This window comes from Ochotona curzoniae, unplaced genomic scaffold (assembly GCF_017591425.1).
Source record: "Ochotona curzoniae isolate NIBS_2020 unplaced genomic scaffold, NIBS_Ocur_1.0 contig_2688, whole genome shotgun sequence".
Taxonomy (NCBI): domain Eukaryota; kingdom Metazoa; phylum Chordata; class Mammalia; order Lagomorpha; family Ochotonidae; genus Ochotona; species Ochotona curzoniae.
The window spans coordinates 7,601,269-7,621,975 of NW_024465553.1; the positions used below are offsets into that span (position 1 = coordinate 7,601,269).

Consider the following 20,707-nt stretch of genomic DNA (forward strand, 5'->3'; position numbering starts at 1 on the left):
ATCTGCCTTGGGGACCTATTTCCCTCTGCCTGGCTATCCTGGCATGTGACTAGACACCTGGTTTGACACTGAAAGTGAGGTAAGGCTGATGCTTTTGTTGTTAATGGATTTGGGTTTGGGAGCCCATAGGATTGTTGGTCTGCCCCAGGCCACCCAGCGTACCTGCATTGTTGGTGATGGCCTCGCAGCCTCTGCCTGACTTCCCTGGTATAAACCTTCCATTTGAGAGAGCGAGTAGCCGAGTAACCAGGATTTTACCTTTTAAGATGTGGAGCAAAGAAACCATAATTTGCTTGGGGGATTAAACTGAAACCTGGGAATTTCCTAAGATTTTTTAGAAAATTTTTTCCAAGCCACCATGCTAACTGCCAGTGTGACCGTGAGGCCCCAGTGTGGAGGGGCTGGCAGCTGATCCTCGCCTGCTGACCAGGAGCTCCCTGGCCTGTTCCTACTTCCTCTGGTCATTTTGACACAGCTGTGTTCTGAGAATCTGTACAGAATTTTACAACGCATCACCATGATCTAAAGGGGAGGCCCCAGGACAAAGAACTGGGAGATGGCTTCTCACCTGTCTTAGAGAATGCTCACTACTAGCTCATGTGTGTTCTTGGAAGATCACCCTGAACGCAACATAAGACAACTTGGCCATTTCCTGCTGACTGGCATCTCTGTGTTAATGTATATCCATCCAGTTCTAGAGTGAATAAGTGAAAACTGACCAGACACCTGCTTGTGTGCATTGTTTACTTATGATCAGAATTCACTACCAGCGGGCACCCACTTAGACCCTAAGGCCTTAGACCCTTAGACCCTTAGACCCACTTAGACCCTGGCGGTTCCCAGTGGGCCTGGCTGGGAGCCTGGAACCCCAGGGTATGGTGGCCCTGAGGATGAGGGAAGGGGCTCCCAAAACAGGTTCTTCCTGGCCTGGCTGAGTGTCTCACTTTGTTTCCGCAGATGACATGGCCGAGCTCCTCCTCGGGGAATCCAAGCTGGAGCAGTTCTTGAAGGAGCACCCTCTGCGGCAGGGGTCCAGCCCCCGGGGCCCCCGGCCGCAGCTCACTGAGGTCCGCAAGCATCTCACTGCTGCCCTGGACCGAGGGAACCTCAAGGTACTGTGCGCCTCTGTGTGGGAGAGGAGACAGCAGGGAGATGCCGGGCCCCACCTCTGCTGGGCTGGATGTGGGCAGGAAGGAGGCCCAGGGTTGGAGCACATGACTTCTTGACCTCTTAGAAGTAGGCTAGCTTCCCATGCTGCCTGTGTGTCATCTCCCAGGCTGGCTCACCCCATTAGGCTTTCTCTGACAAGTCTTCAGTGATGTGTCATCCTGCACAATGGCCCTGACCTTGGAAATAGCTCCCCTGTGAGGCCCAATGCTCAGGCTGATGCTTGGCCGTGCTGTAGCATGGTGAGGGTTGGTCTGTTCACAGCTCCCTGCCCGAGCCGTGGCACTGTGAAAGGCTACTGTAGCCCAGAGCTGTGTGTGCTTTGTGCTGGTGCTTGCAGGCCTGGTGCCGCCTGGTGAGGAAGGGGACCCGGAGCTAAGCCTGTCCGAGCAAGGCCTCTGCCCCGGTGCTCGCCTCGTTCACCTGCTCTGCTCTCGGTTCTCTACTGATACTCGGAGTTCTCTTCCTGCTTGCAGGCCTTCCCTTCCCAGCTTCTCTGGAACACCCCCTCGTGTGTGTCTACTTTGCCTGTCCTGCCCCTTGCCCTGTCAGCTTACATTTCCTGGCTGTGCCCCTCTGAGCATGCTGAGTGCTGCTGTCCCAGCCTCTGTGTGCAGGCACCGGCTGCGTCCCAGCCCTGTCCTGCCCCTCTGTTCAGGCCCTTCCTGTTGTATGACTTGTTCTCCACGAGCACAGTGTTCCGTGGGCTTCAGAACTCTGTCCTTTTTTTCCTTTGTAACCTCAATGATTTCTCCTTCATTTTTCTCTTCCCATCTCTGCATCCTGAGGGGCTCCTGCTGTGGCCTTGGCTGTTGTCTATGCACATTTCCTGAGGGGCAGTCTTGCCTACCTGGGCTTTCCCTTCTACTGCATTGGAAGCTTAGGCTCGTGGGGGGCACTTTCTTGTTTGGGATGTAAATCCTGGGGCTTGGGAGGGGAACTTGTACCCCCATCTGGCTGTGGCTGAGGGCATGGGCGACACGTGGACAAATTAACTTGTATTCCTATATATGCCTCCTGGAAACCCCAATCTATCCTCCTCACAAGAATGGCCTCAGAACGTCTGCACTGGACACAGCGCCAGGCCCTTGGGAGGTGGTCCTGGAATGTCACTTTGTCATGGGACACTTGCTATGTCAGGATTCGCTGCAGTGTTTGGGCCTTGGCCACCGGGACTTGAATTTCCTCTCTCAATTTCTTTCTACACTGAGTGCTTAGGGTTGTGGAACTGTTGTCTCCATACCCACTGGTGACTCTAGGGTGGGAGGGAGGCGGCCAGCAGACACTCCCAGGGATGGTTGTTGGGGTCACATGTCCTAGCAGGAAGTGTGGGGGTGTGACTGTGTAAGGGAGATGTCTCTCCCATTCCTTTCCCACTTCTAAGCCATTGATCTCACCACATGCTGATAGTAGATGGACCACCCAATATGATAGAAAGAATGTTGAGTTTCAGGTGTCCCCACATGCAGATTTATGAGCTGTGTGATTGCAGCACCTGTTCAACCTTGTTAAGCCTCAAGTTTCTCGTTGTAGGTGTGCTAGGCTCCAAGCCATCTGAGGCTTCAGTGAGTTTTCTTGACACTGTGCATTAGGTACTTGTCATTTGCTCTGATGTGATCGATTGTACCTGGAGAGTTTGTTTGCTGTTGTTGTTTTCCACTACTGGAGTTGTACCTTTGGCGTGGGCGTGGACCCCGCTAGCACCCGTGAGTGAGTGGCTTCCTCTTTGCTGGAAATCAAGTCCAGCGTGTCTCAGCCGAGCTGAGGCTGGAAGCAGCAGAGCTGGAGGAACCTGGGTTCTTACTGAAAGAGCCCTGTGCTGGGGCTGATGGATGGCATGAAAACCTTGCTTATCTGAGCAGGGTGGCTGCTGGCACCACATTGGGTTCGTGTTCCTACCTCCCAGGCAACCACATGGCCTTGGCCTTGGCCAAGCTGTTTCCACTGCTGTGCAGTACTGCCGGAGCTTGCCCAGCAGGGCTCTCCCACTGGGTCTGTTCTGTGCCTTTGGCCCTTCAGTTTCTTTTGTTTAAACTTTTCTTATGATAAAATACACATAAAATTTTGACATTGTCACCATTTAAAATTCCATTTATTTACCTTTTTAGGAAGTAAGGTTATTTTTTATTGGAAAGACAGATCTACAGAGAGAAGGAGAGACAGAGAAAGATCTCTCTACTGGTTCACTCCCTAAGTGGCCACAATGGCCAGAGATGAGCCAATCTGAAACCAGGAGCCAGGAGCTTCTTCCAGGGCCATCCTTTATTGCTTTCCCAGACCACAAGCAGGGATCTATTTATTTACGGTTTATTTGAACAGCAGAGAAGAGGAGAGAAAGGGAAAGAAGGAGAGAGAGAGAGAAAGAGAAAGAGAGAGAGAGAGAGAGAGAGAGAGAATGAATTCTCCTCTGGTTCACTCCCCAGATAAGCGCAATAGCTCAGACTGAGCCAGAATCTGGAAACCTGAAGCTACCTCTGGGTCTCCCATGTGGGTGGCAGGAGTCCAGGCATATCGGGTGCCTTCCTATTAGCAAGGAGCGGGAACATAAGTGGAGTATCTGGGACTCTAACTGGCACTCTGATGTGGAATGCCAGTGTCACAGGGGGCAATTTTAACTTGCTGTGCCACAGTACTGGCTGAAATTTTATTGATGTATTCATCCATCCATACATCCATCCATGTTGAAAGAGGAGAGAGACCTGCATCTACTGGTTCACCCCTCAAGTGCTCTCAACAAGTCATAGTTGGGCCAGGTGGACATCAGGAGGCAGGGGTTCAGTCTGGGTCCCCTACGTCGGTGACAGGAACCCAATCTTTTGAGGCTTCACAGCTGCTTCCAAGGGTGGAATCTGTAGGATGCAGCCAGATCTTGAACCCACACATCCCATGTGGGATGAGGGCACCCTGGCAGCATCTTCACTGCCACACCAGGCAGCTGGCCTGTTCCCCTTTCTGAGGGTCCATGCCTGTCATGTTAAGCACCCTTGCTGGGCACCTGTCACCACCATCCCTCTGTGGAAATCTTGGATCTTCCAGGTCAGAACCTCCCCATGTTGGACCTCCCTTCAGCTCACCCTGAAGCCTACCGTTCTCTGATGTTCGAAGGCTTAGGGTAAAGGGTGGGCAGGGAGTTGGGAAGGACCTCACTGAATCTCCTAGAACATCTTTCCAAGATTCCCAAGCCTGACCTGGCTCCCCAATCCTGATGGAGGTGCTCTGTGCTGGGTACTTTTATTGTTATTACTGCTATTAACATTCATGGCTTTTTTTCCTTTCCTCTCAAGTCTGATCTGACTTCTCTGTCTCCAGATGTGATTTTAATTCTCAGATATGGACCTCTGCCTTGGCCACTCCCAAACCTCTTTTGCTTCCTTCAACTTCTTTTGTCTGTTCTGCTGCCCTGCCCAGTGCTACCTGTTGTCCCCGATCCCTTGCAAGTTGGCAGCTTGGGGAAAACATTTGTTTTCTCCATTTCTTTCTAGTCACGTCCCCTGGGCTCCATGTGCACCTGTGCATGTAACCCTCTGTGATAGCTGTAGTTCACACAGCAGCCCTACTTCCCAGGGTGCTTCTGCAGCCAGAGAAGTCCAGCCCACAGTAGCCAGAGCTCCGAGGAGAAGGCCTGGGAGAGAGCATACACCCGGATCATTTCATGGACAAGTGGCCTTGTTGGTGCCCAAGCTACACAGGGTCGGGAGGGAAGGCGGAGAGCAGGCCTGCTGGGCTGGGCCGGGGCCCACGGGAGATGACAGCATCAGAGACATGAGAGCATCAGCCTCGAGGGAGGGCGGCTCAGTGACCTCAGCTTCCTGAGCTTGAATGGCCCTGGGAAGAAAGCAGGTCCTGATCTCTGCAACTGTTGGAAATCGTTTTCTGGGATCATTTGGGCTGCAGTCGGGGCTGCACCTCCGGTGCTGCGGCTGGGCCTGCCAGCCTGGCTGGGGGCCTCCTCTGTGAGGCAGGGGCTTCTGTGTTTCCTGGGTAGCCATCTCCAGCTCCAACCCCAGGGAGCTGTGGGGCTTTTGTTTTGCTTTGTTTTATTTTCACGTCAGTTTTTGGGATAAATGGTCTGAATATCCTTTGCCCAACATGCTTGGAGCCGAAAGAATTTTTGTATTTCAGAGTTTTTCAGATTTTGGAATATTTGCCTAGGCCCTGCTGATGGGGCACCTCTAATCCCAGAATCCAACATCTAAAATACTCCAATGCTGAACGTGTTTCGGATTTTGGAGTATTTTGGATTTTGGATTTCAGGTTTCAGATCTGGTATGCCTAATCTGTGTGATGCATGTAACACACACTTCACCCAGCTGAAGTGTATAACTCGGTGGTCTTTAGTGTGTACATCACCACCATCAGTTCTGGAACATTTTTATCATTTTATCAAAAAGAAACCCTGTAATTGTTAATGATCACCATCTAGTCCAGTTCTCCAGCCCTAGTGTATAGATCTGATATTTTAGATCTGACTGATATTTCATACAAATGGCAAATAACAGTATATGACATTTTGTGACTTGCTTTTGCATGTGGTATTAAGTTCTTGGGGTTCACAAATGTGGTAACTCCTACATTTATTAGGACCCAGTCATTCCATTTGGGGGGTGGACCTCACTTTGCTGTGCATGTGGGTGGTGCCCCCTTCTGGCTGTCGGGCCCAGCTCCTCTGTGAGCAGCCACCTGCAGGCTTTTGTAGGGGACCCCAATGAGCTTCACGGCGGCAGATGGTTGGGCTCTAAGGGGTGTCTTACACGAGCTCGAAGGAAAATGTTTGTTTTTCTCCTTTTCCTTCTAGTCAGAATTCCTACAAGAATCCAATCTGATCATGGCCAAGTTGAATTATGTGGAAGGCGATTATAAGGAAGCCCTGAACATCTATGCACGGGTAGGCCTGGACGACCTGCCACTGGTGGCCGCGCCTCCCTACCGGCTGCGGGTGATCGCTGAGGCCTACGCTACCAAAGGTGAGGCCTTCTTTTCCCTGCATTGTCCTGTCCCATAGAGCTAGTAGAGTGGCCCTTGGCTAGAGACGGGCTCTTGGCAGCCCCTTGCCAGGTCCCAGAGACACCCACTGCTTGCTTTGGGTCATTGTAAGCCTGGGTCACCAGGGCCCTAGTCCTCCGCTTAGCTCTGGGGGAAGACTATTGTGAAGTTCTTTTATAACCAACATGTCACATAAGCAGCCCTGTGTCTGGCAGTTAAGCCAGTGTCCGTGTGCAGGGTACCAACAGCTGACTGCTTTTATCTGTTAAGGCCACCTCTGGGTTAGAGCAGGCCGATTGCTTGGCCATCACTGTGACCATCAATCCTGCAGCAGCTAACGTGGTTCCTACTTGGGTTGAGGAATGTGTGCACGCTGCCCGAAGGAATTGGGATCTGGTGCAGGAGGATGGAAGTACACAGAGGGAACAAAGTGAGCTTGTGCACAGGGCCAGCCTGGGCCAGGTGATGATTCCTCAGGTTCTCAGGTTTGTATCTGCACCTTCCTCCAGTACCACCCCAGCTTTCTCCTCCTTACGTCTTACCCTTGCCAACATGTCTTCCTGCAAGCTCCAATCTCCGATTTACATGTCCTGTCTACCCATTCTGAGTACATTAGGGTCATGTGCGGAACAGGTTAAAATTAGCAGTACCGTTGTCAGGTACCCCACCGGTCTGTGAGCTTCCAACAGCAGAAGTTCAGTCCTGGCTACTTGCCATCCCTGGGACCTAGCCTGGTGCCCTGCACAGAATGGCTGCTCAATTACTGAACGGAGTTGACCAAACCCTCCTTGCTTACAGGGCCCAGGTGCTCAGCCTGTCAGGCTGTCCTGCGAGCCTTTGCTCCTAGCGTGTCATGGCCACATGTGTTTCCCTTACCTTTAGGAAATGTACTGGGCAGTTTTTGATGACTCAGCCTTCCCTGCCAGTTCTGGGGGAGCACCTGTGGCTTGTGTACCTCTGCCTTCACTACCTGTCGGGGGCCCCTTCCCACAAGGCTGTGCATATCAATTCACTGCTCTCTGAGGGGCTTCTGCATCAGTTTCCGCCCAGCTCCCCTTCTCTTCCATCTCCTCACCCTAAGTAAAGAACAGGGAATGGGAGCAGAAACAGCAGAGCAGCTCTTCAGCCTGTGGTGGGGTTGATGTAGCAGCAAAAGCAGAGGGGCCTGGCCTGCTACATGCCCAGGCAATCTCACGGACTCTGCCCACACAGTCACAGATATTGTTCTCACAAGGTGGGGGGAGGCTGGGAGAGCAGGCAGATGCCACACTGGACCCTGCATCTGCTGGAATGTGGTGCCCTGTTGTGGCAAGGACGGTGGGAGCTGTAAGAGGCTTGGCCATCTAGATGACTCTTCTCAACAGCCCTGGGTGCCATAAAGGGACTGCAAACACGTCAGCACTAACTTGAGGTGCTCTTGCAGCCCAGCAGGTCTAACAGGGCAGGGCAGCTCAACACCCCAAGGTCCTTGTCCCTCCAGGGTCCTCAGGGAGCAGTCCATCACTGCAGGATGGGAGCTAGGCTGTTAGCACGATGTAGCACCTGGAAAGCAGAGGAGAGAGGTACCCAGAGGCAGCGGAAGTGACGTACCCCAGTCCTGCTGCCAGGCAACCTGTCAGTAAGAATTACTCCTGGGAGCACAGCCGCCGGATACCCAGGGAAAAGAAAGGAAGAGGTTGGGGGCTGGCAAGCCTGGGACTGTATATGTTCTCCGGAACCTAGGAGAAAGGTGGCTTGCACTCAGATAAAAGAACGGGGCTACCAGGACTTTGGGGCTTGAAGGATTAATGTATGCCAGGAGGGAAATTATGAACTTGGGAGCAGCAGGTGCTCAGCCTCGTGTCCAGGCCACCTGGGAGCACAACAGAGAACTACTTTATCATGTGTGCGGGGCCTTCACAACCATCTTACATACAAACATTTTCTTCCCTAGCAGGGTGGACTGTGCTAGAAAGTATACAGGATATGGCGCACATCACTCAGTAAGCCAGCGACAGGCCTGGGACAAAGGGAGGTTTCTGTCATGTGCAGCACCTCCATGCCAGGTTAGGAGGCAGTGCCATGTTGGAAGCTAGGGACCTGTGAATGTGGCAGCAGATGGGCAGACTCCTGCCGGTGTCCAGGAGGCAGCCAGTTATGGCACCAGGGAAGAGGCCGGGTCAGTAGTTCAGTGGGTCTTTTTGTCTGGCAGCTAATTTGGCTGTTGGACTATGAGAGCTGGGATTAGAGGGAAATTTTTAGGTACCATCAAAGAAAGGGAAGTTGTTGATGATGTTGAAGGATGACTCAGTAGTCAGAGACAGCTGGGGAAGTAACCCTCATGGGACTGGTTGAGGGTGGGGTTATTGTATGTGTCAGACACTTTACTGGTCTTGCTCAGGGCCCTCCAGGGACATTAGAGGTCTTCGGAGTTGGACCATATTAATGACTTTGTCATAGAAGGTTATTCACATTGGGAAGGACCCGTTGCTTCCAGCACTGTTCCTTTAAGAGCCAAGAACAATTCTTACAACTGTCTGATGCAGGTCTGTCTTCATCAGAACATGTTAAATGCAGTTGGCTTTTCCCAGGAGAGACAGCCATCCCTGGATGAGGCCACAGGCTTTCTTCCCTTACCAGCCAGGAGCCAGGGGCCCATCCTGTGAGCTCCCAGATATCTCTCCAGTCCTCCTCGGAAATGCTAGGGTGTGATGGGAATAGCAGTGGGGAGGAGTTGACTGCTTGCATACCTGGTGCCTCTTTCACTGTGCGAGGGATGCCTAGGTTCTCTCTTTGGCTGCTGGGGATGCAAGGCCGCACCCAAGGACAGGATGTTAGGGAAGGAGCACTCTACAGGAATGGAACTGGGAATTGAGCCCAGGTACTGATACAGGATGTGGGTATCAACCAATATGCCAGATATTTTTGAAGCAGTTGCACTTGGAACATACCAGCTTTTGGCTGGGTCACCCTCGGTTCATCTTATTTGGAATTTGTCGAGCTTCTTGTTTGCTTATAGTTGTGTCTTTGATAGAATTGGGGAAGTTTTTAGTCATTATTTCTTCAACTGGCTACTATTTTCACGTACTGTCTTTTTCTGTCCTTTCATTGTCAATCTGTTTATCTCTAGAGATCCAAACAGACTCTCTTGTTGACAGCATATAACTGGACCATCTTTATTCATCCATCCTGCCAACCTCTTTGATTTAATGAAGGATTTTAACCTGTTCATGTTTAAAGTAATCCCTGAGGGGGAAGCAGTTAGGCATGTGAGAGAAGCTTGGGTTCACTACCCCACTGTGGCTCCGGACTCCACCTTCCTGCTGGTGCAGGGCTCTTGGGAGGCAGTGGTGATGGCTCAAGGTACTGGCTTCTCTCTCAACACAGGAGATCTGGATTGCGTAGCTGTCTCCTGTCTTCTGCCCCAGCCCAGTTCCGGCGGTTGAGGGCATTTAGGAAGTAAACCAGTAGACGGGAGGTCTCGGTCTTTCTTTGCCTTTCAATGAATGAATGAGTAAAAAAATGTAGTAATTACTGCTAATAAGGGACTTTCTGTTATTTGCTGTTTTCTGTGTGTCTTATGTGGGTTTTGTTTTATCCCTCATTTTCTGCATTATTATTGTCCTTTGTGTTTAGTTGATTCTTTTGGTAATCAAGTGTTTAACTTCTTTTCTTTCATGTTATTCTGTAGTTTTTGTTGTTGTTGTTGTTTGTTTCCACAGAGATTACATCCAGCCTCCTAGAGTTGTAGCAGTGTAATTTGAATTTATACCACATGAGATGCCAGACATTGTAGGTGGCAGCTTAACGTGCTATGCCACGATGGCTACCCCCTCTCACTGTTGAAAGGCCACTCTGCCAGACACAGAGCTCTTGGTGGACATTGTCCTTCTCTCCACTTGTTGTGATGTGGTGTCCATAGCTTCCGATGGATCGCCTGCGGGTGATCATACCAAGATCTCTTGGTGTGTGTGAAGTTAGTTTTCTGGCTTTGTTTGCAGCTCAGTTTGGGTCTCCATTCATCTTACTTGGAGTCTTGGTTCTTCACGATTGTGTTGGTGTTTCTGGGTTTCTTACGTGCCTCTATATATTTAGGATCCCATTGTAAATTAGTGCAGCAAGAGAAACTTGATAGTGGCTGTATTAACTCAACGTCTTAACAACACCAGGTCTTCTAATCCATGAACATGGGATGTCTTTGTTCTTGTCTTTCAAAAAGACTTTGAAGTTTTTTGGTATATAAATCTTATATCCCTTCTGTTAAATTTGCTCTAAGTGTTTTATACTTTTTGTATTAATATAAGTGGCATTGTTTTCTTATTTCTTTACTAATGTATAGAAATCCAACTGATTTTTCTGTTTAATCTTGCATCCTGTATGTTTGCTGAGCTATTGGCTCTTTTTTTTGTAGGTTTGTAGTTTTCTATATATGAGATCAAGTTGTTTGTAAGTAATAATTCTTTCCAATCTAGATGCCTTTGCTTCTTTTTGTGGTACACACTGGCTGGCACTTCCAGAAGAAAATTATGTTTCCCTGTGTTCACGGGTCTCTAGGTATCCCTCTGTCTGTCCTATTTCGCGGGATTGTGATTGTGGTCTCTCTGTTTCATCCTGGCTAAGGATTTTCTGTCTGTTTAAGCATGTCCTTACCCTATCCCGCCATCTTGCTTCTTTAGGAAGCAGCCACTTTAAACTTGATGACTTGGAGGAGCTGACTTTGTTTATCCCATGTTATAGAGCATATGCAATACTGTCACAGTCAAGCAAAGAATCACTATATTTATAAGTGATTGACAACATCACCCTGATGGATAAATCCTATTTCGTTTTCTTGCCAGGAAACTTCTAGCTGCTGCCAGGTTTTAAGCAGGAGGAATGACTTAATTAAGATCATAAGCAAAAAAGATCTTTCTGGCATAGAGCAAGGAACAGATTAGAAGGGATCAAGACTGCAGGGATGGAGCCTATGTGGTAGGGAGGGAGCTGGCTGTGGGACCTTACTCCCTGTTCTGCAAGCTGTTTCCCAGGTACCCAAGTCAGTTGGCTGAGATGGGTGTGGCCAGCAGGGGCACTGGGCAGAGCATTAGGGTGCCAGAGGAGAGTGAAGCCAGGGTATTTCCTCAGGCAGCACCTTGGGATGTGGTCCTGTCTCTTCAGTTGTTCCAGCTCTGTGGGGTGTAGCTTCATCTGCTAGCCCCACTTTTGGGGATCAGAACCCCACCCCTGCCACCGCCCCTGTGCTTCCCAGCCTTCAGGATATGAGCTGGCTCCCTGCTACAGCTGGGCTCTGAGATGCAGAGCCATCCTGGGGGCCTCTCACCTCTTTCATCTTCCAGGCAACTCCACACATAAAGTTCCCTCTGTTTGGGGGAACTAAGAGTGCTGCCTTTGAACTCTCCTTACTGGGTTCTGACAGATAGCAGCTACTGTCACTGTCAGCAGATTCTGGCAGTGTCCTGGGGAACTGGTGTGGACAGGTAGTTGAGGGACAAATCAAAGCGACTGTGAAATTTCTGGCTGAGCTCACTGGGTGGGTGATGATGCCATGCCTGGTGATCCTTAGGAACAGGAGGCCTCACTTTGTTTGCACAGTCAGGGAAGTGATTGGGTTGGAATTGAACATGGTGAAATCTTTGTGTCCACCAGGGGGTGCTGCCCAGAGACCAGCTGGAATTCTGCGGCTTGGGCTCCACTGTTGTTGGTTTAGTGGGTTGGGATTCAGGGATTCTCTGTAGGCACAGGATGTGGTTACAGCCCAGCAGTGGCTGAAGCTCTTCAGGGACCACAGGGTGAGTGGGGCAAGAACTGGGCCTGGAGCCCCGTGAGGCCCAGTGTGTAACAGGGAAGTGTGACCTGAAGTCAGGGTGTCTGGCCTTTGCCTGAGGTTTCCTTGGCGTGAAACACGTGAGCAATTGAACCTTTGTGGGGGAAGAAGACTCTCAGGTAGGGCAATGCTAACATGTGCTGCAGGCAGCAAGTCGACTGTGGCCTGTGTGTCAAGACACGTCAGTCTGAGGTTTAAATGAACCATGGAAAAATCCTCATGGAAATAATCAAGATTTGACCCAAAAAATCACCTCTCCCTGGATGACTTGAAGCTCAGGCTCCCCCAGATTTCTACTCACTGTGGCAAGCGTAGCCACAGCCGTGACCTCACTGGATCCGGAACCATGCGTCCTAGTCATGCCCAGCTGGCTGGCCACATGTCCTGCTGTGCCTCACCCATGCTCTATGCCAGGCAGCCCGCCTGCCCACTTGCTCTCACCCACCCCCCCAGGCACGCTCCCCACCTGCGTCTTCTCCCTCCAACCTGGAGGCATCCGCTTTAACCTTTGCTGGGCCCACCCTCAGGGTCCCTCTGGCCCACCCCAGACCTCTCCAGCGCCTCTGGTCCACGCCAGCCTTGCCTCCCTCTGCTGTAGTTAGCACCATCGAGTTCTGTGCGGTGTTTTTGTGTAATTGTGTCACACCTGCCACTTGCCTCTCTCACGCCAGATTGACTCATGAACAAATTCATCAAATCCATGAATATGAGGGGTGCTCGCTCTGTCTCCCAGCCTGGGCACCAGGCACAGTGTGTGCCACACAGGGGTGCTTGCAGTGCCCCATCCTCTAGATGCTTCACCCTGCATGCAGAAGCATGCTGGTGAAGATAAACTCTGCCTGCACAGCACACAGCCGCTCATGCTGGAGGAGACTGTTGCCCACGGGTTCTGATGTCCTTCCCATTGCAGCGGGCACACTGTGTTGATAGCGCCTGGACTGAGGATCTGCATCCTTGTTTTGTGTGGGTGCTCAACATGCTTGATTGCATCATCAGCTTGTCGAGCAGATCTAGAGGGAAACAATGGTTGGTCCAATGTCCATGGAGCCCAGGATGATGCAATCAAGGATGTTGAGAAGCCAAACAAAACAAAGATGCAGATCCTCAGACCAGGCGCTCACAACTCCACATCCAGAGACAAGTTCAGCGCCCAAGCCATTTTCAGCTACCATTAAAAACTAGTGATCTGGCAGCACATATGCCTGAAAGTGTATGTGATGCCTGGGGAACTGAGTGTGTTGGTGAATGGCAACATTTGAAAGGGCCAGCACAGGTCTTCCAGATTCAAAACGACTCCACTTGGCTCATTCAATTCACATACCATCAGCATGTCGAGCAGATCTAGAAGGAAACCCTGTTTGGTCACTTATTGTCCAATGTCCATGGAGCCTAAGTGTGCATTTTATTTTACTAAGATTTATTTTTATTGGAAAGGCAGATTTACAGAGATACAGAGAGACAAAAAAATAGACCTTCCATCTGCTGGCATACTCACCAAGTGACCATAATGTCCAGAGCTGAGCTGATCCAAAGCCAGTAACTAGGAGCTTCTTCCAGGTCTCTCACGTAGGTACAGGGACCCAAGAACTTGAGCCATCCTTTGCTGCTTTCCATAAGCAGCCCATAGGCAGAGAGCTGGATAGGAAATGGAGCAACCAGGGCATGAACCGGTGCCCACGTGGAATGCTGGTGCTTGAAGGTGGAGAATCATCCTGTTGAGCCATTGCAATAGCCCCTCAGTGTGCATTTTAGAGTAAAAGAATTCTTTAACAGTTTATTTTACATGAAAGAGCTACAGGAGGTGAGGGCAAGAGAAAAATCTTTAATATTCTGGTTCACTCACCAAATGCCTCCAGCAGCCCAGGGCTAGAGCAGCCAAAGCTGGGACATGGAAACTGCATCCAAGTCCCCCATGTGGAGGCAAGGACCCAAGCATGTGGGCTGTCCTTTGCTGCTTCTAGGAAGTGCATTAGCAGGAAGCTGGATCAGGAGTGGAGTCGTCAGAGTAGCTATGACTAAAGCCAGACATCCCAACATGGGGTATAGGGATGCTGAATGGTAGCATAATCCGCCGTGCGTAGACCTACCCCCAGAACATAATTTTTCAGTTAGTGCTATGCTCAGAGTCAGCTTGACTTAGCTCTTTAAATTCTGGAAGTACTTTGGGGCCTGTTGGAATGAGGGCCTCTCTGTCAGGCGAGGTTCTGTACATAAAAAGAACTGATAGGAGATCATGTCCCAAGCAGCAAGGTGGAAGCGTCAGCCCCACAGCTGGTAGGTTCACAGCCCAAGAAGAGCTCGTGCTTCAGTTCAAGTCCAAAGGCAGGGGCAGGCCACATCTCAGCTCTGAACAGACAGACAGGTGGACCTCTCTCACCCGGCTTCCCCCTCTCCATTGCCATTTTCAGCTTTAGCTGATTAGATGAGGCCCACTCAAGTTAGAGAGCAGTCTTCCAACCTAAATGGTCATCTCCACCATCCCAACCATTCATGGCTGCAATGGGCCGGGTGTTCAGGCCCTCTGGGGCCCATCGCATGGACATGTGAAGTCACTAACTTTCATACCCCACTGGGTTCCGAGTGGACTGAAGTACCCAGGCGAGCTCTCAGTGTTTCTGTGCAGTTAGTGGCCACTTTCTTTGGGGAGTTTTGGACATTCATTCCGGCGTTCCATTTGTGATGTCCCTTCTCATCCTTGGAAGGGGGCGCAGCGGGCAGGAGGCAGCAAGTTGGCTTCCCTAACGGCCTGTCCTCTTGCCGAGATGGTTTTCTGGCCAAATCAAGGCCTGCTAAGAAACAGCTTGCCCAGTTTGTGCGTGTGTTTGACTGTCTTTCAGGACTTTGTTTAGAGAAGCTGCCTATCTCATCTTCCACCAGTAATCTCCACGTGGACCGGGAACAGGACATTATCACCTGTTATGAGAAAGCTGGGGACATCGCCCTCCTGTACCTCCAGGAGATAGAAAGGGTAAGTGAGGCCTTTGACTCGCCTGCATCTGGGGACAGAGCTTGGGGAGAGAATGGTAGTGATGCTGAGAATATTTTAAAAATCATCAGCTCTGTGTTCACAAAACATGCTAGTGGCCTCTGAGCAGAAGTGACGGTAGGCATCTGCTCACACCCTCAGAATCCTGTGAATCTTCATTTCAGGCAAGATAGGCTCAGCCCCATGCATTCGTATGTAGACTGTGTATCAGCTGGTGTTCACCCATAGTGTGAAAGGCTATGCCTTGAGGGATATGGCAAAGGTGGACACTTCAGCCGGCCTGCTTGGAGCAGCTGTGCATCCCTTGAGGACATCTGTCAGTGCAGGGAATGGAATCAGCAGCTGACAAGAGCTAAGCTGGAGTGAGTAAGAGCAGCAGGCCGGTTGGGCACGTTAAATTTAGAAGGGTCCTTATCTTGGTTCTGTGCTTCCTTGAACTCTCAGCCTGGCTTTTTTTTCCCCCCATCTGTGAAAAGCATTGTGTGAGTTCCTGCTTCAAGGAACTCTGGTGGGGATCACATAAGGTCATGTGAACACAGGCACTTAGCCCAGATTTGAGAACACAGTGAATGATCAGTAAATGTCACCTGGGTCTGTTCATAACAGCTTCCTGCAGTCCGCACTGCTAGTAGAGCTTCCTGGAGTGCTAGCCAAGGTGGACACTGACACTGACCCTGACCTAGACATCTACCTGCAAGGTTGCTAGAGGTGACCAGAAACCATTAAAATAACTAGATATTTTCCTTTTCAGCAATTCCCCGAGCTCTCTGTTTCCAGATGGATTAAAATGAAAAGAGACCAGCAGAGTCTCTTGCTAGTTTTGGTTCTTCACAGGCTGCGAGTCACTGGTGGTGTGCCCAGTGAGGATGAGAACTGCTCTGTACGAGGCAGAGGGGGCAGAAGTGGGGAATCCTGGAAGAGCTGGTGGAGAGTGTGGCAGCAGCACAGCCTCCACATTACTTCTGTCTCCTCCTTGACTGCCGGCAGGTGACAGTGGCCGAGTCTACTTGTCCCAGCTAAGCTGTTGTTGGTGACCACACAGCCCAGGCCATGTAGGGGCCCTTGTTCTGTGCCTGAGTCTCCCAATGTCAGCCTGCTGCAGCAGGTTGGATGTGCCGGCTCCGGGCTGGGGAAGGGAGCCTCAGCTGCCAAACTCAGGCCAAGCCGCCTTGTGGCCATGACACATTGGACAGGTGACTCAGCCTCTGGCCGCTCTAAGACGGTGGCCACAGCTGCAATGCAGCCACTGTAGGGTAGAGTGGGTGAGTTCGTGTACCTCCCAGGAAGCTGTTAACACACGCCTCCATGCCAGCATGTTGTCGCTGTTGTTCTGTCACTGGCCGTGGGAACTCCTCCTACCTCATGCAGCTCCAGGTGTTTAGGTACATGTGGGGGCTGCCACAGCCTGTTTTATTATGAATGTCTGGGGGCTTTAGAGCACTATTTAAGAAAACTTTGGTTTTTCTCTTACACTAATGCTTACAGCACCACATTTTGCCTGGAGTCCCTGTAATCTGGGTTCTGGATTTCTATATCTTCCCATTGGACCTTGGCCCGGTCATTTGCTTCCCTGGGCTTCAGCTTCCTGTCCTCATGCTGAGTGGGTGGGGTGCTGATTCAGCCTGGCCTGGTGGGTGAGAGCCAGTACCTGCTGTGGTGGGTGTGGGAGCTCTGCTGCCCCTCGCCCTGACTCCGGCCCCAGGTGCAAACTTGGAGTGAGGCCTGAAGAAAAGGTGAGCACGTGAGCGGGTACCCACAAGGTGGCTCGGCCTGGACTCCCACAGCGGCGGATGCTTTCCTAGGAGCTCAGCTGCCCCTCACCACTGACATTTAACCAACTCCAGGGTAAGCTCAGGGTGTCCTCTTTGCTGCCACGGCCTTTCCAGGGAGAAACCAACCGTTGTCCAAGGGCATGCTCATCACTAGAGAATCTCAATATCACCAAACTCACTTGTTATTGGAGAAACTCAGAGGACAGTGTCTCCTCCAAACCCCAGGGTTCCAGACTGCCCTGCAAGGTCTCCCCAGAATGTCTGTTTAGGGTTGTCCTTGCTGTATTAGGTTTGCAAAGACTGATAATGTGCTTCCATAGTTTGCTTCCTGAGAGGAAATTAAAGATGCATGTAAAATTGTGCACATCAGATGGTTTAACCAAACATATCCAGTTGGAGCAGAAAGAATCAGAGATGAAGTGGGTGGCCTTGAAGGGTAGAGCTCCAGCCAGCAGCGGTGCCAGCAGTGAGGGGAGTGTGCCCATGGGGCAGCGAAGGGAAGAGCAATGACTTCATCCCTGAGCCTCAGATGTGTTAACCTTTTACCAAATTCAAAGTGGCTATTTTCTTAGTTATTAGTTTTCCATTTTCAAGTTGCTCATGAATTTTGAATCCATACATAGTTAAATCTAATTGTCTTGTTTACATTTCATTTTATTTTTAGGGTTTGAACGTTGAGATAAATACCTTCTAAGATCTGACAGTTTTCTAACACTGTCTTTCATGTATTTTAAGAATAACTTTTAATTCAAAAATTTGTCTGAAAGTTTTTTGGTTTATGACATTAGATAAGACTCTAATTTTCCCCTGACTTCACTTGAAGATGGTCTGATCTTTTCATAATTTATGTCATTTATTTTTAGTGATGTGATAAAATTTTAGATGCTTATTTCTAGCTTTCCTAGTTTACTCTTCTAGTCTTGCATCACTCTTCTGTGATGCTGTTTAATAAGGACTTGCCTGTGACCATTATTGATTGGCTTCGTTAATTTAGATAATGATATTGACTTTTTCTCTCATCCTCTCCCCATTTTATCAAGATTTTTTTGTCTTGCAGATTTCAATGTCTTCCATTTTTATTTTGCTTTGTGGTTAAATGCACTTTTCATGTTCACATTTATGAGGCCTTATGATTTGTACCTCATGTACACAAATGTTTATTGAGGTTGTCTGTTCTCCTTAACTCCTAGGGCTGCAGAATGAGGAAGTCACAGAGCATGCTCTTAAGAACTGTGCCTTCTCAGGAAGACACAGGTCATGGCCGGCGACGGTGCATTGGTGGGGAGCACTCTAAAATTCTCCTGGTGGAGGGGCTTGGTCCAATCTGCAAGTTCAGGGACAGCTCCTGGAGTCTTGTAGGACGACAAGGATAGCAGTATAGAGTTATCAGCTGTAACACTGAACTCCTCTCTCTCTCTCTCTTTAATCGGAAAGTCAGAGCCTGAAAGAGTGAGACAAAGAGAGATTTTTCATCTGTTGCTGTTCTGATGGAATGTTTGTTATCCTTTCTTCCTTCCTAATATTTTTCTTTCTCCATCGTGTCTTTCTCTCAGACTTTCTAGAGCGATGTTGATGAATAGAGGTGGTGTGAATACACTTGGTCTGGTTCTGTTTCAAAGTCACTCTTTATGTCTTCATTATGGGTTACAGGTTTATATGTTCATCAGGTTTCTCCTTTGCAACGTAGCCAAGCCCCGTGAGGTAGGTAGGAGACGGGCGAGGACAGTGTAGAACCGCGAGATCAAAGAAGTCACAAAAATGGACAGTATTAGAAACAGACCTTGGACCTGGGGCTTTTGACCCCTTCTCCTGGGCATGGGCTTTTGCCAAGGCAAGCCGTACTTGGTAAGGACACCTGTTGGCAATCTTCCTTTGGGGAAGGGTTTATCTCTAGAGCAAGTGGAAGTTTCAGGACTACCAGGAATGTTGCTGCCCAGGCACCCTCTGTGAGCAGAGGGTTAAATTAAAGATTTTGCACACTGTGCCTTCTGCTTCCCTTCTTGCATCTTTTCCGTGTGCTGCAATTCAGATAACAGTTAAGTATCTCCAAAGGCTTATGTGTTTCAGGCTTGATACCAACATTTTGTGTTAGTAGATTGGGAATGGAAACGAGTGCATAATGGATAAAGTCACTGCCTGTGACACCAGCATCCCATATGGGGCACAGGTTCAAGTCCAGGCTACTCCACTTCCCATCCAGCTTCCTGGTAATGCACTGGGGAAAGCAATGGAAGATGGCCAGGGAGAACCAGAAAAAGCTCCAGTCTCCTGGCTTTGGCCTGCCCCAGCCCTGGCCATTGCAGCCATTTAAGCAGGTGACCCAGTGGTTAGAAGATCTCTGTCTCTGTGTCTATCTCACTCTGTAATGATTTACCTTTTAAACAAATAAATACATAAATTTTTTATTTAAAAATTGGAAGTGATCTCAGTATGGTGCCTGAAGATGGGACTTTGGAAAGAGATTGGATTGGATTAGGTTGTTGGGATTTGGGGCCCTGTGATTGAGTCCTAGAGCAGCCATATGGAGGGTGGGTTCCCCCATGTCTCTCTCTGCTTCCTGGCCATGAGCCAGAGTACAACTTCCTTCTTGAGTAGGTCCTTCTCACAGGAGGCTCATTCTGGCAGCCCTTAGCACTTGTGCTTTAGACTTTGTTCTGTACTGTGTGTGGCATGAAGTGACATAGAGGAAGAGTGACAAAGAGCTGGTTCCATGGAGTCCAGTGGGCCTGGAGTTGGCAGCAACTGGGACACTTGCTATGTAGTCTCAGTTTTCCCCAAGGAAAGAGAGGACAGTAGTGTCTCAGTAGGTTTCTAGGGGAGCGTAGTTGGGAAGGCCTGTGTAGCTGTATATTGCTTAGTGCATGTTAGGTCCCTTTCTGGTTGTCTTGTTGTGCACCTGTGATTGGTTCTATACTTTATTCACTCATTAATCTGCTATACATAGGGAAAACTTACCTGCATCAGACCCTGCTGTAGACATTGGATATACGAATACATCAGTCAACAATGTAAATGTGACCCACGGCTTTGTGGTACTTGCAGCACAGCAGAGGGAGACAGCATGGAATCAAGTTAAAACAAACAAAAGTACAGTGTTAAGTGTGGTGGGGAAATAAGAAAGAGTAATGTGAGAGACAAAGTGGGGCAGGCCTCCCTTTGTTGCTCAGTTGAGGAAGTGAGAGTTGAGCTGGGATCTGAGAGCTGAGAAAGAACATGAGAACTTCCCAATCTGGGTTGTATCATCCACGTGATGCAGGCAGCTCATGGGTCGTGGAGGGGAGGAAGAAAGGCAAGACATGAGACTCCTTCTTAGAGGTTTCTGTAGGAATCAAATAGGAAGTAAGGTGGCTTGGATGAGGGAATGGGGGTAGAAATGTATATACAAATGGACCTGAGTGGTTAGGAGGGCCATGGTAATTGATGTGAGAGGAGAGTGGCCTCAGGGTGCACACCTCACTGTCTGCCGCTTACTGAGATCAGGAGGTCATGGGGAGAAGGAACTCCTAGGAGTACAGTCATGCCAAAAAGCTTCCCGGGGTGGGAGCTCTGTGGCCCCTGTCCCAGGAAGGCATTCCAAGGGCCAGTGGGAGTACCTAACAAGAGGCCCTTGAAGATGTGTCCCATTCACGGGGTCTAGGAGTACACACCTGGAGCAAGATGAGGCTGGGCCAGGGGATCAGGAGTCTTCTCCCCCCACCATCCACATGCCAAGCACAGTGCCCAGTGACAGTTAATGGCCTGGAACTGCTGGCAAGGGGCAGCAGCGTGGAGGGAGAGAGCACTGTGCTCAGATGTGCAGGGACTGTGCAGAATGGAGCAGAGAGACTGCGATGTCTCCATTGCCACAGTGATCAGAGTCGGGAGCCGCGGCAGGAGGGATGCAAAGTCTGTGATGCAGAAACAGCGAAGCCCAGGAATGACCAGTGTCAAAACTGTCAGCAAGGACTTGAGCAATAACCACCATCCCATGGGAAAGGTAGGTGGCATGCAGACGCC

General features: G+C 49.9%; 1 protein-coding gene across 2 annotated transcripts in view; it reads left to right on the forward strand.

Annotated features, from left to right (window-relative positions):
• The window catches only part of TTC7B (tetratricopeptide repeat domain 7B), a 161,429-nt gene that overhangs the window by 15,432 nt on the left and 125,290 nt on the right, over window positions 1-20,707 (forward strand). For both annotated transcript variants that reach the window (XM_040975164.1, XM_040975165.1), the window contains exons 2-4: window positions 958-1,112; window positions 5,963-6,131; window positions 14,791-14,921. In XM_040975164.1, the coding sequence (XP_040831098.1) occupies window positions 958-1,112; window positions 5,963-6,131; window positions 14,791-14,921 (455 nt within the window). The remainder of the gene's footprint in view (window positions 1-957; window positions 1,113-5,962; window positions 6,132-14,790; window positions 14,922-20,707) is intronic.